This window comes from Colletotrichum fioriniae (assembly GCF_027942845.1).
Source record: "Colletotrichum fioriniae strain IMI 355084 chromosome Unknown scaffold_8, whole genome shotgun sequence".
NCBI lineage: Eukaryota > Fungi > Ascomycota > Sordariomycetes > Glomerellales > Glomerellaceae > Colletotrichum > Colletotrichum fioriniae.
In genome coordinates, this window is record NW_027076844.1 from 1,216,685 (window position 1) to 1,231,840 (window position 15,156).

A 15,156-nucleotide genomic window follows, 5' to 3' on the forward strand; every position below is an offset into this window, starting at 1 on the left:
TTTTCGGGGCCTCGGGCCCGGGGGGTTATTAGAACTTGAGGCTACCAGGCCTAGCGCTGACAGGCCGCGAATAGACGCAGCGATGATGACAGCTGCCTAATGTCGGGAAGCTTTGCGTCGCCAGCTTGCCAAGAGCAGGACAAGACTGCCGTGAGTAAAGTATGCAGTGAGATCAAGTAAGTAAGTACTTACACATGAGACTCCCGGAATGAAGACTGAAGACGATGAGATTCTTGGTCGTTAGGATTCTGCCAATATCCCACTTCGTCATCTTACCGCCAGCCCCCATGCCCCATGCCGATCAGGCGGAGGCAACAAGGGAAACTTGCTTTCTGCTTTTCGATTCTGATACAATATAAGACTTCTGAACTTCTAATGCTTGAAGCAGAGATTCCCATAGATGGCTGGTGTACTATCAATGGAATACTCCTAAATAGCTGTGTCGCTACTGGAACGGGATGACTAGATTGAATCGATATGGAGCTGATGGGATCCGTCATCGCATCTCGCCTGTAATTGCACGATCGAAATTAGCGCAGTTTTCTCTAAGAGTAGTCACTGATTGCCTGCCTGACTCCTAATTATGCCACCGCCAAGCACTCATGCCCTCTGTGAACAGCGAAGGAAATAAAGAAGAAAAGCGGCCACTTGCTGGACCTTTCCATCTATCGAATTTGACCGCATTTCATCCCCTTCTTCTCCCAATCTGCTTCCACGTCTAATGTGCAAAAGTCTACCCTCACGTAGAAACCACTGACTGCTTCGGATGGAGGCCTCCGGTGTTGGCAGCAAGAGAGCGGCGGTAAGTTCGCGTCATTAAACTCAATCTCCATTACCCGTGGACATACTAAACAAGCCATCGCCAGTGTGATAATTGCAAAGGAAGAAAGGTAAGAACTCGATTCCTAATGTCATCAGTTCGTGGAAACACTGTACCATGTGTTTTAACGATAAGTAATAGACCAAATGCGACCGCGAAACGCCATGCTCAAGCTGCGTGGCCTCGAAACTGATATGCCGCCTGACGCATCGCTCATCCGAGAGACGACAGCGCGTCCTCATCTCGCCCCGCTATGATGAGGCCATAGAAAGTGTTGACCGCTCGCTGAAGGAAGTCTCCCAGGCGGTGCAGCAGCTGCTCGAAATCAACCAGCAGAGGTCGCACCCATCACCACTCGTCTCCTCTCCATCCTTCATCGGCAATTCCTCTTCAAATATTCCAGGCTTATCTGAGGGATACAGAGGCGATTCATCGTTCAAGGCGCATGTTCATCGGGTCACCGATGCACTCAAGGATGCAGCTGCAGATCTAGAGTCGACCTTGGGCGACGATTCGGCGCTCTCTGCGACCGTGCAAATGATCGAGCAGGCTACAGCCAGTGAAGAGAGTAGCCCCGCCCAGACTGTCAGCTCGCCATTGTCCGTGCAAGCCCAGCATCCCGAGTTGGAGGGTAGAAGCCTTCCGTCAACTGAGCGCGTTCTCAAGCTGGTTCGACTGTGTCAGACTGAAAAGCAGCGATTTTTCATAGATGTCCCCGTGATTGACGAACAAGAATTTGGTGAATTTTGCCAAAAGGTTTGTTTTGCCATTGCCGACTTTTCCATCGTGGACTGGATCATAGTCAACGCCGGTCTGTTCTTCTTGTTCCAAGGACTCAAAGGCCATCATTATGCTCTTGTCGATATCACCGAGTCAGATGTCGAGGCATACTCGCAACTCCTCAAGGCCAACCTTGAAGCTGCGATACAGTCTCTGAAACTCTGCAGCGACCCTTCTATACAAGCATGCCAAGCTCTGGCGGTCCTGGTAAGTCTCGAGCGATTGCCGCTAAAGCTCAAATCCCAGCACTAACGAAAAAGTACACGTTTTGCAACAAAGTAGGCCAAAGTACACTCGCATGGCAGCTCATATCGGCTGCGTCGCGAATGTGCATCGACCTCGGTTGGCATAGACTACCTAGCAATGAGCCAGAATTCTCAAAAAGGCGACAAGTGTTTTGGCATATTTATGTCCACGACAAAAGCATGGCTTTCACAATGGGCAGGACGCCGTCAATCCATCCTTACGATGTCTCAACTGAGCGGCCGTCCATACCCAAGGATTACGTTCCGGGTGTGCCAGTACAGTAAACATACCTTTTTGCCTTTTCCCCGGGACTGGTATGCTGACAGCGCCTTGAGTCTCTATTCTGGGTTTATCGAGTATGCATTTATCGTTGGCGATATGCACGTCGAGTTGTTTTCTGCTTCAGCGCTTCGGCAGCCGCCAGAGACGCGAAGCCAGAATGCCAAGTTGGTAGTTTCCAAGTTGCTTGAAGTCAACACACGTCTCAAACAGGTGAGTCTGAGTATTCATACCATTTGAAAAGAATTTTCCTAAATTTTGCAGTCTGTTGAACATAGCCCCTCAGACGATGATCTCTACAATGCGCTTGCCGTGCTGCTCGACTTCATGATGTACGGTCTTGTTACGATAGCTTATCGTATTATCCCATGCGATGAAGCAAGCGATAGCCCACTGAAATGCAGCGACGAATGCACGGAGGCTGCTCGAAATGCCCTTCGTACAATTGTGGGAGCATTCGAATCCTGGGGCCACCTCAGAATCACTGGATGGTCAATGCTCCTCAACATGTATGCTCTCACATGACGCTGCTGTGGTTCTTGATGCACATTTCCTAATATCTTTGTAGGATGTTCTCTCTGGTCCCCTTTGCCAGCTTTGCAGTGCTCGCGGGACACACCGTGGCAACGGCGTCCGAAGAGGACCTAACGCTGCTCTGCAGCGCAGTTTCTGCCATTGAACCCACATCAAGCAGCTCGCCTTCAGCCAAGAAGCTATACGATGTGTGTAAGACGTTCTATGAGCTCGCCACCTTTTCTGTCAAGCGACGATCGTTGATAATCAAGAGACCGCATCACGCAGAGCAGGTATATGAACAACGGGCATCTGAGGATACTCCCCTTTTACCGGAGGTCGATTTCGCTGCACCTCCGTACGATCACATCATGGCTCATCAAGACTGGGACGCTGTGATGAATGAGTTCGATCTGGGCATTGGGGCCAGCGCTATGGCTTCCTTTGTAGAACCTTATATACCTTTTGATGGTAGATTGCCCTGATTCATCAAATAATATGCATGAGACCAATTTGCAATTCGAACCGAGGCTGATTGATCTCTTTAACTACGAGAGTAATTCAACTCAAAGCTTTGCGTTCAACCCAGTGCCTTTGCAAGCCGCATCCACGCAAGCCATGACTTGAACCAGTCGATCATCCCGTAACCTTGGTACAACGATCTGAACGCTCAGTGGCGTCCCCAGATAGATCTTTCGGTCAATCTTCTTCTCGTCCCATAGCTCTCTGTTTCTCTCGTCCCAGCTACTCAGGACCTTTCCCCCTTGTGGCCGACCAAGCTGCAGATCACTCTCCTTCACGTTTCGGACTGGTACTGTTCCTGCAGGATAGTCAAGCATTACCCAGCTGCTAGTCAAACCGACAGCATTGTACCCTTCGATAGGCGGCACAGGATGCGGCGCAACAGGACATATCACTGCATCCAGCTTCTCTCGCCTTCGACCATGTTCATCATTCTCGACCCACATCTTGAGCATCTCCCGCTCCAACGTAGCTCGTTGTGCTTGAAGCTCAGCAACTTGCGTAAGTGACAGCGGCTTCCCTTTTTTGAATCGTGCCGCTGTCCAGGGTACTAGAGGCTCGCCTGTTGCTTGAATCATCTCGGCCATGGTGACGGAGCCGTCGACACCCATGAGCTTGTTCATGACCGACTGTGCCTTGGTGAACGCCGCGGGGCATGACAGCTCAACCACCTTCACACCAGGTGATCGTGAAAGGGCTGAAGAGACCTCGTCCAGCATGTAATCAAGAGGCGGATGAATGCTGCAATTTCCATCCGTGCGAAGAACGCCAATAACCATTTCTCCGTTCCTGCCGCAGCCCGAGATCGACGATCCTCTCAAGCTGGAGAGCCATGATGCGGGCATGCAATCCTCGCCCCATAGAGCAGCCCGAGGGACGATCTCACGCAGGAGAGCATCTATATCCTCAACACTACGGCCAATAGGGCCCGCAACAGCTTGCACGGAAGTGCGGCTCATACCGTCAATGCCAGTAAGAACCTGCCCGCCGTACGGAACGCGTCCATTGGAGGGCTTGAAGCCATAGACCCCGTTACACATAGCAGGCACGCGGATGCTGCCACCAATATCGGTCCCGATGCCAATCATGGAACCCTTCATGGTCACGAGGACGCCCTCGCCGCCAGAGGATCCGCCGGCGGTGCACAGTCGGTTGATAGGATTCATGGTCCGGCCAAAAACGTTGTTGACGGAGTCCAGACTTCCGAGAGTTTGCGGAATGTTGGTCTTGGCGATGATGACGCACCCCAAAGAGAGCAGGAGATCAACCAGCGGCGCATTGGAGGCTGCGGGCTTGTGGCACAGGTATGCCAGCCCCATTGAGGTGTCGACGCCTGCAAAGTTGAATGTGTCTTTAACGGAGACGGGGAGGCCGTGGAGGGGGCCGAGGGGGGCGCCATGGTCGCTGAGATAGTCATCGAGAAATTGAGCCCGGTTCAAGGCGGTGTCGAATAATGGTTCCGTTAAACAGTTTGTGAGTTGCTGCGCTATGGCACTTCGGTGGCAGAAGGCCTCGGTGACTTGTCTAGCTGAGAGTTTTCGCGTCCCTATGGCCTTGAGCAGAGTTGAAATCGTGTAAGTTTCGGTAATTGAGATTTCTGATTGAGACAAGAACTGGCGCGGTATGTCAAGGACTTTCTGTGGCCCGTTACCTGGTTGAGGGGGATCATTTGGGATGGCCTTGAGTGGGATATGCCATTCTGATGGGATGCGCGCCGCTCTTTCAGCCTGTTTACGTCGCGCAATGGCCTTCCACGGGGCTTCCCGAGATTGAGCAGACATGCTTGTGCAAGCTTCGCGTTAAACACCTGGAATTTGACTCTGACTGATAACGTGGAGGCGGTCGACGGTTGGGTTGTGTATTGTTAGATTTGCTATCTCAGCATGCCCAACAGCTGGCGGGGTTCATAGTATATTGTCATCAGAACCTCGGCATTCTATTTACGCACAGAGGATGTTTCCAACCGGCACTTGTGTGAACCGTCAAGCTTATGTGCTGTGTTATGTATTAGTATACACAACGCGGGGAATGCTTAACAATTACCCCAACTTCGAGATCACTGTGCCAATTACACTATCCTGTCGCTGTTCACGGACCGAGCGGTCCTTGTGGGGTCCATAGCCCGAGGAAACGGAAACTCGCGTTGCCCGAAGCTCGCGGCCCTTACGGTACGGAACGAATCTAACACGGCATAGAGATCCTGCAGTGCATGGGTGTCATATTCAAGCAAACTATGCAAACAGTGTATCCATTAACCCGGTCTAGGTTACTTTCCGGGAATCTTGCGCAAGCAAACGATCTAGAAGTCCTCGGAGCACGATCCTTGAGGCCAGTGTATTTGCTGTTCATGTCTTCGGTGATTGGAACTGCAGTCTCCGCAGGTTATTCCCAGGGAGAAAATTGATAGATTCTTGTCCACAGTGTCAACTACACGACGTAGTTCGATCCAACGCTAGCAAGCACACAGGTCGTCTTGCTTGGTGTTCGATGGCCGATGAGTTCCCTGCCTGAGGTACTTTAGTATCGTCAACTTGAGAGGCCCTGAATCCCTGCGGATAAAGCCCGCTTTTCTGAAAGCCCCAGAACTTTTGCATATTGCTTCTATCGTTCTGTCTACCAGCTAGGCCAAGACTGCTGAGGATGAGCGGGGCCGCCGGGAGTAGTTTGGGCAGAAGACCATACTGTGCGAAAAGGGAACTATCTCCAATCTGCCAACATCAAACTGCTGGGCTTTTGAGCTACTTCCTCGCGAGCTTCGTGAATGGGCATTTTGTCCAATAATGCCCGCACAATGGTCCCGACCGCAACATGTGGTACAAGTGACCTGCGTTAGATCCAACAATCTTGTATTGTCCTACCGTCTCATCTACCAGGGTGACGAATCTGCAGATGGATACCGCACACCCAAAGGCGAACAAGAAGACTGGCAGCATGGCAGCATGGCTGCAAAGTCCCAAGTCATCACATCAAGCCACCCGTCTAGAAGAAACAATGTGTAACCCTCCTATCTGCTCGAAGATATCTGTCAAATATAGATGATGCCGCGGGAGTGGCGCCTGCAACCCATTGTCACCCGCGGACCGTGGTGGGCTGAGTTCAGCCAAGTGACTGCCTGCATGAGACTGTCACAGTACATCCATCCCGTGGGAGCATGGATGCTTCCTCACCTGCGGCAAAGCCAACCCGCTAGCCCAATCAAACTTATCGGTTCCTGAACGACCATATTGCCTCTTCCAACGACATTGAGCAAACAAAAATTCAGCCCAATCCCATGCGGCATCACAACGGAGTCCCATATATTGCCCTACCATTCCTGGGGGCCATCTCCGAAGCTGTGCGCAGAATCCCGACCCCCAAAACTCGGAGGCTCAGCGTTGGGGTTGGTGTCGTAGTCAAAAGCTCGCCATGTCTTTAGTGGTATTTATGTATGCTCGATTCCGAGTACACATGCAAGTCAAGTCACCGTCCGTCTCCATTGAATACCGGCGGTAGGCTCGGAGGTGCGGCGGCTCAGCGCCTGACGTTGCCTTCACCAAAACCACCTCACCAAGCAAACAGACCGGGCGTCCAATCGCGATCCACAATATCCTGGAGGACAAGTCAAAATGAGGTATCTCCAACTTGGACTTATGTCATGATTCAGTTGACAAACAAAATACACGGATCCCCCGAGTGCCGGGAAGCATGCAATCCGGGCCGCAAGCCACCTTGGAGTCGAAGAAGCGCCATGACAAGTGATACATCTCTTTCTGCGGCGGTCGTGCCGTAAAGATGAACATTGTTTGCTGAAGAGTTGCCAAAAGAAGGTATCACCCGCGGCAAGGGTATTCTGCCACAATCCTTTCAGCCAAGTCTTCATGTTCACAACCAACACGAAACAAACACGACCTACGTGACTAGGGGCCAAAATCAAGGCAGCGGGTAATACTGGCCCCCAATGGCACCTTGAAAGCTCCTGCGATCATGTAAATAGATAACTACTCGCGCGATTACCAGCTGTTGTTTGATCTGTCAAAAATCCCATGTGATTATGGGTCCTTGGGTCTTTGGGGCATCGAATGATGTTATAAAGAAAACCAAAGATCCTCTTGACCGTGAATGTTCTCAATCCTCCTTTTGAATGATGTGAACATTTTGGTTTGATACTCATCGGGGCTCTGATCATGTTCACCTCAGGGTTTGTAGAAGCCTACTTGAGTGGTAAGGTACGAGATGTCCTCATTAAGTCCGCATGCTCTGCGTTCATCTTGAGCACTCCCTTCCTCCTCACTTATCTTTTCACCTCCATCCGCTTTCTTTGGCAAAAACAACGTCACGAGAAGTCAGGAAATAGGCGGCCTGTCATACCTGCATACTTTATCCCAGGACTTGGCCATGCCCATTCGATTCTCTTCAACGCTGAGAGATTCCTTCGTCCTCTGCAGTACGTGAATATGGTAGAAGTCCACCTCAACGTCACTTTCGCTCATACCAGTCCCAGGTCTCGCCTCCATGGCACCCTCATATCTCTCTCAGCACCCGCGAGTTCACTTTGCTATGTCCTTCCCGGCGATGGCGTGCGGTCGCTCTTCAAGGGACCTCGAGACCTCGTCCCAGTCCCTGGTATCTTCGATGCCTTGACGATATTCTTTGGCTTAGAAGCGGTGGACTATCATGTGTTCAAACATGACCACGTCTCGGCATTCGAGAGGCGTGACGGCGCAGGATTCTCGACTTCTCATCCGGACGCATCCCGAAGAATCATGGAACATCAACGAAAAGACTTCATCACCTTCTTGAACGGGGATAACCTGAGGCTTGTCATGGACAGATTCTCTTCCAACCTCAGTCAACGACTCTGGCCACAAGATACTTCTGTTCCGAACCAAAAATCCGTCGCCCTCCCTGATTTGTACAAATTCGTACGCGACGTCATTTTCCGTGCGGAAGTCGAGGCGCTGTATGGGAAGCACATTTTTAGGCTTTGCCCATCATTTTGTGAGGACTTTTGGGCTTTTTACGACGCATTCCCTATTATCTCACGTGGGAGCCCACGGTGGATGTATCCCTCCCAATACCGTACGCGCGACCGGATAATCAGGAGTTTGGGCAAGTGGAGGAGCTGGTGCAATTCTAACAGCCACAATGATGATGCGGAACCGGGAGATGCTGAGTCTGATCCTATCTGGGGCACCCGCTACGTGAGGAACATGGTCCGGCGATATGAGGATCTCGGGTTTTCGGATGCCGGGACCTCAAGCGTTATCCTTGGTTTCTTGTTCGTGTAAGTCTAGCTACTCCCAGTCTTTCAAGTCGGAAGTGGACTTTTCCTAATTTCCCTTTACAGAACAACTGCAAACACGATTCCAGCTGCCTGCTGGATGGTGCTGCACGCTCTTCTGGACCCAACTCTTACGTCCAGGTTAAGACACGAGTCAGGCATTAGAGATAACAGCGAGGAAACATTACTAGACTGCACGGCATTATCATCGGCCCCGCTGCTAAACTCAGTCTGCCGAGAAACATTACGACTTCACGTTGCCGGCGCTATCGGTCGCAAATCGGTCGGTGCCGGTCTCCGTCTCCACGGAGATTCCCTCTCCACTTTACCATCGGGGACCACCGCCTTATCAGCAAACTGGCTCGGTGGCCTCGACGGAGCCATCTGGAACACGGGCCGGACCATCAACGGGGTCGTGGAGCACTCTCTCGAGTCCTTCTGGGCAGAGCGGTTCCTCGAGTACCCCGATGATCCGACAAGCGGCCCTCTTCGGAAACCTGACCCGGTTAGGCACAACTACAATGTATCGGAGAAGTACGTGCGCGATGATTCCAAAGCCAAACTGTCGAATCCATCAGCGTTGCGAGGACACTTTTTCCCCTTTGGAGGAGGCGCTTGGAGATGTCCGGGCGAGACTTTGGCGAAGAACACCATTCTCGTCTCCGTTTTTCTCATTTTAAGAGACTTTGACGTGGAGATTCTGGACCCGGCGGATGCGGCCAAGGCCCGGTCACATCATCGAGCTATGCCCTTTGGATCGCATGCATTTGATAGAGAGGTACCGGCGAAGATTCGCCCGCGATGTTGAGGAAAACACATTTTAGAACATGAGTGGAGTGTGGCATTTTCTTGGTTCAAGTTGGCGCTCAAATACCACAAGATAGATGTACACATAATACAAGTGAAGGAGAAATAGTTTAGTCTCGTGATTGATACGACACAATGTCCTCTCACTGTTTGCTGCATGCCGATTGCTGGTCTGCTTCGAATTCGGGTCTCCAAGGGTTTGGTCAACGTCGCAATCTCAAGAGATTTCCTTATCAGTTCACCTCTCACCGAAGCTGACTCTTCAACGTTGAACCTTGATAATGAGGATTTTTCCCGTGGCAAATCCCCTTCAAATTGAATTAAAAGCTCCACTCATCTCCTAAAATCGGAGTCTACCCCTGGCAGGAAGAGTTCTATTTCCCCTCATACTACCGAGTCAAGATAAGGGTTCTGCCCAAAAAGATTACAAACATCAGTTCATCCGATGTTTCCCAACCCACCGTTCACTCATGAACTTGGCTCGAGACATTTTCTGAATGGAAAGCCTCATCGGCCATGGTCTCAGCGTTCATCGTAAGAGTCGCTGCCGCCGTGCTGGCCATACAGCCGGCGTTGGCAGCACGCAAGAACCTCATCATCGACACTGACATCTTCAGTGACTGCGAGTCAGTGCCACCCATGTCCCCCAATCATCACCAAATAGGTACCCAGGGTCTAATATCGCAACAGTGATACTGGCGCCCTCCTTCTCGCAGCAACCTCACCAAACGTGAACCTCCTCGGTGTCAACATCAACTACCCTTCAACATACTCCGTCACGGCAACTTCGGCAATCCTCGCCCACTATGGCCTTGCAGATGTTCCCATCGGCGCGCGCAGACCAATGACAGATGAGCCTTTCTTCGACACTTTCGCCTACGACCTAGGCGAGTACGCAAGCAAGATCTCGTACCAGTACTCGGGCGGCTCGCTCCCCTTTGGCCAGGCCGAGAACGCCTCCGACGCGGTGACGCTCTACCGCAAGATCCTCGCCGAGGCCAACGAGCCGGTGACAATTGTCTCCATCGGCTTCTTCGAGAACCTCTCCGCGCTCCTGAACTCCACAGCCGACGCTGTCTCTAACCTCACGGGCCCCGCGCTGATTGCAAGCAAGGTCTCGGAACTGGTGGTCATGGGCGGGGGTTACCCGTCCGGTCGGGAGTTCAACTTCTTTGGCGATAACCCTTCGCACACGGCGCATGTCGTGAACAACTGGAAGGGTCGCATGGTTTTCTGCGGCACTGAGGTCGGCTCGATCGTGCTGTCCGGAGCGAAGCTGCTCGCCGAGGGCCCCATATCGGATCCGGTCCGGCAGGCTTACATTTACTACAACTTTTACCGGCCCCGGCAGTCGTGGGATCCACTCACGGTATTGTATGCCATGCAAGGCCTCGGAGACATCTTTAAATACGGCAACATGTACGGGCGCAACTTTGTCTATGCCAATGGGTCGAATGAGTGGGTCTATGACCGGAATGTCACTAATCAGCACTGGTTAAACCTCAAGGTTGACAATGTTACGGCGGCGGCGGCGCTGGACAAGTTGTACTTGGAGGGAGCATGGTCGATGGTGAACGGGACGTCGGCTTGAAGGACCTCTAGCCTTGCTCTTACTTTGGAAGGCCGACTATCCGAGTGAATGTAAGCTTAATATTTGATGTCGATAACGTTGCATGTCGGCTCTTACATGTGCGCTTCGTGTGCCGAGTTTCGACGGACTCTAGTAGTCAACCCCTCGACCGAATGCAAGCTTTGGTAATCCTCCCGATATCTCACCACACCTTGATCGCCGTGAAATCTCCTCCTTGAGTACTCTCCGAATCGGCCACCATCCCGGTCACGCCAACTGAAGCAACTCTGTACACAGTAGGCGCCAAGATCACGTTGCATTCGCGCCGGCGATGGTAACAAGGGGGTCGTGCAAAATACCACCTTCCTTATGCCCCTCGTTCCCCGTTGACGGATTTCCGGATTTCCCTGTTGATGCCATCTGAACAGCTGCAACAAGACCGTTGAATGCTGCGGCACAGACAAACTTCCTCGCCGGAATCGACAGGATCTGAGCTTGTGACGAAAGGATCCCTCCACTGCAACCGCGAGAAGACCACAAAATCGCCCTCTACCTATTGCGCTCTTATCTTGCTCAATTGCTCTCAATAAGCTCGTGTTGCCCCGCACTTTTGAGTCGCTTCATCTATCCAAATGTCAGTTTTAGGCGATTTTTGGTGGAGAACGTGCCCCTCAACACCACATGGCGATAGTGTCAAATGCGACGTTGATGACCACGGACATGGGGTTTCGAAGCGCGCCCATCATATCATTCGAAACTTAGACGTATAAATAAGCATATAATGTAGGTATAATAGCTCTTGGTTTCCTCGTAGCTCTCAGCTACAGGACTTTGAGGTTCTTTCGTTCCAGAGAAACCAGCTCACCATGGTCGCTTTGAGAGCATCGCTTGCGGCATTGGCCGGCATCGCGGTCTTATCCTCTGCATCGGCGGTGAAGAGAGATGTGACGCCAGTCTTTGAGAAGACACATATTCCTGGCGCATTCATCGTCGAGTTCACCGACGATCAAGTCAGTTCACAAACTTCACCTGTACCTAGTGGCGATGCTCTAACACACTGCAGGATGGCTCTGGATTCCTCAGTCAGCTCAAGACAGAAACCGGCGCGACCAAAATATCCCAGCGTCTCAACCTGCAGTCTAGGATCTTCAAGGGCGTCTCCGTTCACGTCGAAGACTCCAACAATGAGACAGCCTCGAAGATCGCCGGCCTCCCGCAGGTCAAGAATCTCTGGCCCGTCCCCTTGATCAGCGTTCCGAAGCTAGACATCACCTGGACCGGCAAAGACAAGACCTCATCCAAATACAAACGTCAAACAAACTCCACGGACAACTGGCCTCCCCATGTCATGACGCAAGTCGACAAGCTCCGCGCAAAGGGCTTCATTGGAACAGGTCTCAAGATCGGCATCGTCGACACGGGTATCGACTACACCCATCCCGCCCTAGGCGGCTGCTTTGGTCCAGGATGTCTCGTCGAGTTCGGATCCGATATCGTGGGTGACGCTTACGACGGCACGAACGCGCCTGTTCCCGATGCGGATCCCTTTGAGAACTGTCTCGGCCACGGGACCCACGTCGCCGGTATCATTGCTGCAATGGAGAACCCAATGGGCTTCACCGGTGCGGCGCCTGGGGTGAAGCTGGGCATGTACCGGACCTTTGCCTGTAACGGCCAGACGACTGGCGATGTTTTACTTGCAGGTGTGATCAAGGCCTTCGAGGATGGTAGCGATATCATCACTGGATCCATTGGCGGTCCTAATGGTTGGGCTGGAGAAGCGTTTGCCGTTACTGTTTCGAGGATTGTGGATGCCGGCGTCCCTTGCACTTTTGCCGCTGGGAACGAGGTCGGCGGCACGGAAGGTCTGTTCGGAATTAGCACGCCGAGCACCGGCGACGGGGTGATGTCCGTCTCATCCTACCAGAGTCAAGGAGCGGATAGTGAGGGAAAGGTGTCTGCTTTCACGAGCTGGGGTCCGACCTTTGAGCTCAAACTTGCGCCGAGTTTTGGGGCTCCCGGTGCCGGTATCTTGAGCACATGGCCTGTTGCTCTTGGTGAGTATGCTGAGGCGTCTGGTACTTCCATGGCAACTCCTCTGGTTGCCAGTATTGTAGCTCTTGTATCTCAGGTAGGTTCTTGCGCCGAGCACGATGTCTTTCTTTTCAGAATGACCAGACTAATACCGAGCAGGCACGGGGAACCAGAGATCCCGATTTAATCAAAAGACTGCTTGCCTCAACCGCAAAGCCAAACCTCTCACAAAATTACGGGGTCGACAACATCGAAGCCGGCCTCGGTCCTGTACCACAACAAGGAGCCGGCATGGTACAGGCCTACGACGCAGCGTACACGACATCAGTTCTCAGCATAGCTAGTCTCTCGTTCAACGATACCGACAACTTAATCTCCGATACCGCATTCAGTGTAACTAACTTCGGAGACACAACGGCAACATACAACGTGTCCAACATTCCTGCCTTGACCGCCACCACCCTGACCGACATTTATCGGCAAAGCTCCCCCGAGCTCTTCACGACGTACGCCACTCTAACCTTTGAACCGTCTAGTTTTAGCTTGGAACCCAATACTACCGGGGAAGTTCGCATTACCGTGGTTCCTCCGAAGGGTTTGGACGCCGCAGCTCTCCCACTGTATTCCGGATGGGTCGCTCTCAACGGTACCAATGGCGACGGCGAGATTGCGCTATCGGTCCCCTACATCGGTGCTGCTACATCCATGAAGAACATAACAGTCCTGGCTGCAAAGCGGCTCATCTTCACTCGCAGCGACGACCCAAGGAGTCCAGATGTACCCGCGAACACCACATTCCAGCTTCCGGCTCCTGCTGCGCATCCTGACTGGGCCTTACCCTTGGCCAACACCTCGGACCTTATTCTCCCACTTGGAGCATTGCCTGACCAATCCTTGTGGCTGGTGATGGGAAGCTCTGAGGTTCGTCTCGAAGCCGTGCCAGTCGCGTCGCCGGCGTCTGAGCCCAATGCAGATGCCAAAGACAACGGTCTCGGTGTGATGACCCTCGGAAACGTAGCTGGATACCCCATGACATATGTAAGGCCGATTGGCTGGATGAGCCCTTGGGATGGAAGCTTAGCGGATGGCTCTTGGGCGCCGGCTGGCAGATATCAGCTCAGCATCTTTGCTCTGAAGATCATGGCGGATAGAAGCTTGCCGGAGAGCTGGGACCGGTATGATTCCCCAGAGTTCATCATTCGTTACGTAGATGCGTGATAGACAACCTCTCAGTACACATGAGCGAGGTAAGCAGAACAGCTTTATGCGGTCATGAAAGTTTGGGAGGCTCTTGAAGCCATTTGATCATATCATCTGATTCCTCATTCCGTCTATCTTGAAGTCTTGTAAAACTGGTTCAGCGCCAACTCTTCGAATGCAATAGCTTCGAGTGCCATCTTTTGTACAAATCCAGGATCAAAGTTCTTGTTCAAGTACGTGATGATCATCGAAAGGCCTAGAGTCATGTAAGCATCAACAATCGGTAGAGTGTGAGTGGAACAAGTCTTACCAGCGCCGGCCCCACCTCCAGTCCACAGTTCGCCCTTCTCTTCGCCCTCATACTCCTTCTCCTCAACAACCCATCTCTGGTCAAGCCACTCAGTCTCGGGGTGGACCTGCCTCACGAACGGCAAGAATTCGCGGTTCGTCGTGCATTTCTTCCCCTTCAGCACCCCAGCGCTGGCCAACCAAGGGCTACCGATGCACGTGGTCAACCAGACCTTGGTCTTCGGGTAGGCTTCCTTCATGAAGCGGTCGGCAGCAGGAGGGCGGTGGCTGGGGAGTGGGCCACCGATGAGGACGAGGTCCAGATCTCGAGGGCAGTCGTCGTAGGTGATGTTGGGGACGAACTTAAGACCGGGGGTCATCTCGGCGGGTTCTAGCGAGGACGAGATGAAGTAGAACTTGATGTCGACTGGGTGATCCTCCCACTCTGTAAACTCGGGATCAAAGTCCTTGACTTTGTTGTAATATTCTCGAGATAGATTGCCGAAGAGATCGATGCCCATGATGTCGCTCAGCTGCACGGCTTCCAACATTACGCCGATGCGAATTGATTTTTTCGATCCCAGAGTTGTCGCCATCTTGCCTATTTCAAGACTGCTTTCTTGAACGGAATTGGTGAGTAAAGTCTAGTGTAAAATGGTTGAAAATACGATGGTAAACTAAGGTAGATATCAAGACGAACAGCAACGGCGATGCATCAGCCGTAAGAGGGAATAGTTTTATACTTCTACACAAGAAACAGAAACCTGTTGTCTTCGCACTGATGGAGTGTGCATCCACCTCCCTCCGACTTCCCCCATCAACGCCTTACTCAGCCGC

At 52.2% G+C, this 15,156-nt stretch overlaps 5 protein-coding genes across 5 annotated transcripts; 3 read left to right on the forward strand and 2 right to left on the reverse strand.

Moving 5' to 3' along the window:
• Nucleotides 1-908: 908 nt before the first annotated feature.
• On the forward strand, nt 909-1,852 carry N0V96_007134 (uncharacterized protein; the record flags this gene model as incomplete). Its single annotated transcript, XM_065757935.1, has 2 exons — nt 909-917; nt 1,052-1,852. 2 exons carry the CDS (start codon nt 909-911, stop codon nt 1,850-1,852), a joined length of 810 nt encoding a protein of 269 aa, XP_065613458.1.
• A 1,352-nt stretch (nt 1,853-3,204) lies between these two features.
• Nucleotides 3,205-4,941, reverse strand: N0V96_007135 (uncharacterized protein; the record flags this gene model as incomplete). The annotated part of the gene is made up of 1 exon (XM_053196259.2): nt 3,205-4,941. The coding sequence occupies one exon, from the start codon at nt 4,939-4,941 to the stop codon at nt 3,205-3,207; it is 1,737 nt and encodes a 578-aa protein (XP_053046378.2).
• Nucleotides 4,942-9,743: 4,802 nt separating this feature from the next.
• N0V96_007136 (uncharacterized protein) lies at nt 9,744-10,818 on the forward strand (the record flags this gene model as incomplete). The annotated part of the gene is made up of 2 exons (XM_053196261.1): nt 9,744-9,853; nt 9,918-10,818. 2 exons carry the CDS (start codon nt 9,744-9,746, stop codon nt 10,816-10,818), a joined length of 1,011 nt encoding a protein of 336 aa, XP_053046380.1.
• An 845-nt stretch (nt 10,819-11,663) lies between these two features.
• Nucleotides 11,664-14,049, forward strand: N0V96_007137 (uncharacterized protein; the record flags this gene model as incomplete). Its single annotated transcript, XM_065757936.1, has 3 exons — nt 11,664-11,807; nt 11,861-12,928; nt 12,967-14,049. The coding sequence occupies 3 exons, from the start codon at nt 11,664-11,666 to the stop codon at nt 14,047-14,049; spliced, it is 2,295 nt and encodes a 764-aa protein (XP_065613459.1).
• A 113-nt stretch (nt 14,050-14,162) lies between these two features.
• On the reverse strand, nt 14,163-14,915 carry N0V96_007138 (uncharacterized protein; the record flags this gene model as incomplete). The annotated part of the gene is made up of 2 exons (XM_053196263.1): nt 14,163-14,287; nt 14,342-14,915. The coding sequence occupies 2 exons, from the start codon at nt 14,913-14,915 to the stop codon at nt 14,163-14,165; spliced, it is 699 nt and encodes a 232-aa protein (XP_053046382.1).
• Nucleotides 14,916-15,156: the final 241 nt, after the last annotated feature.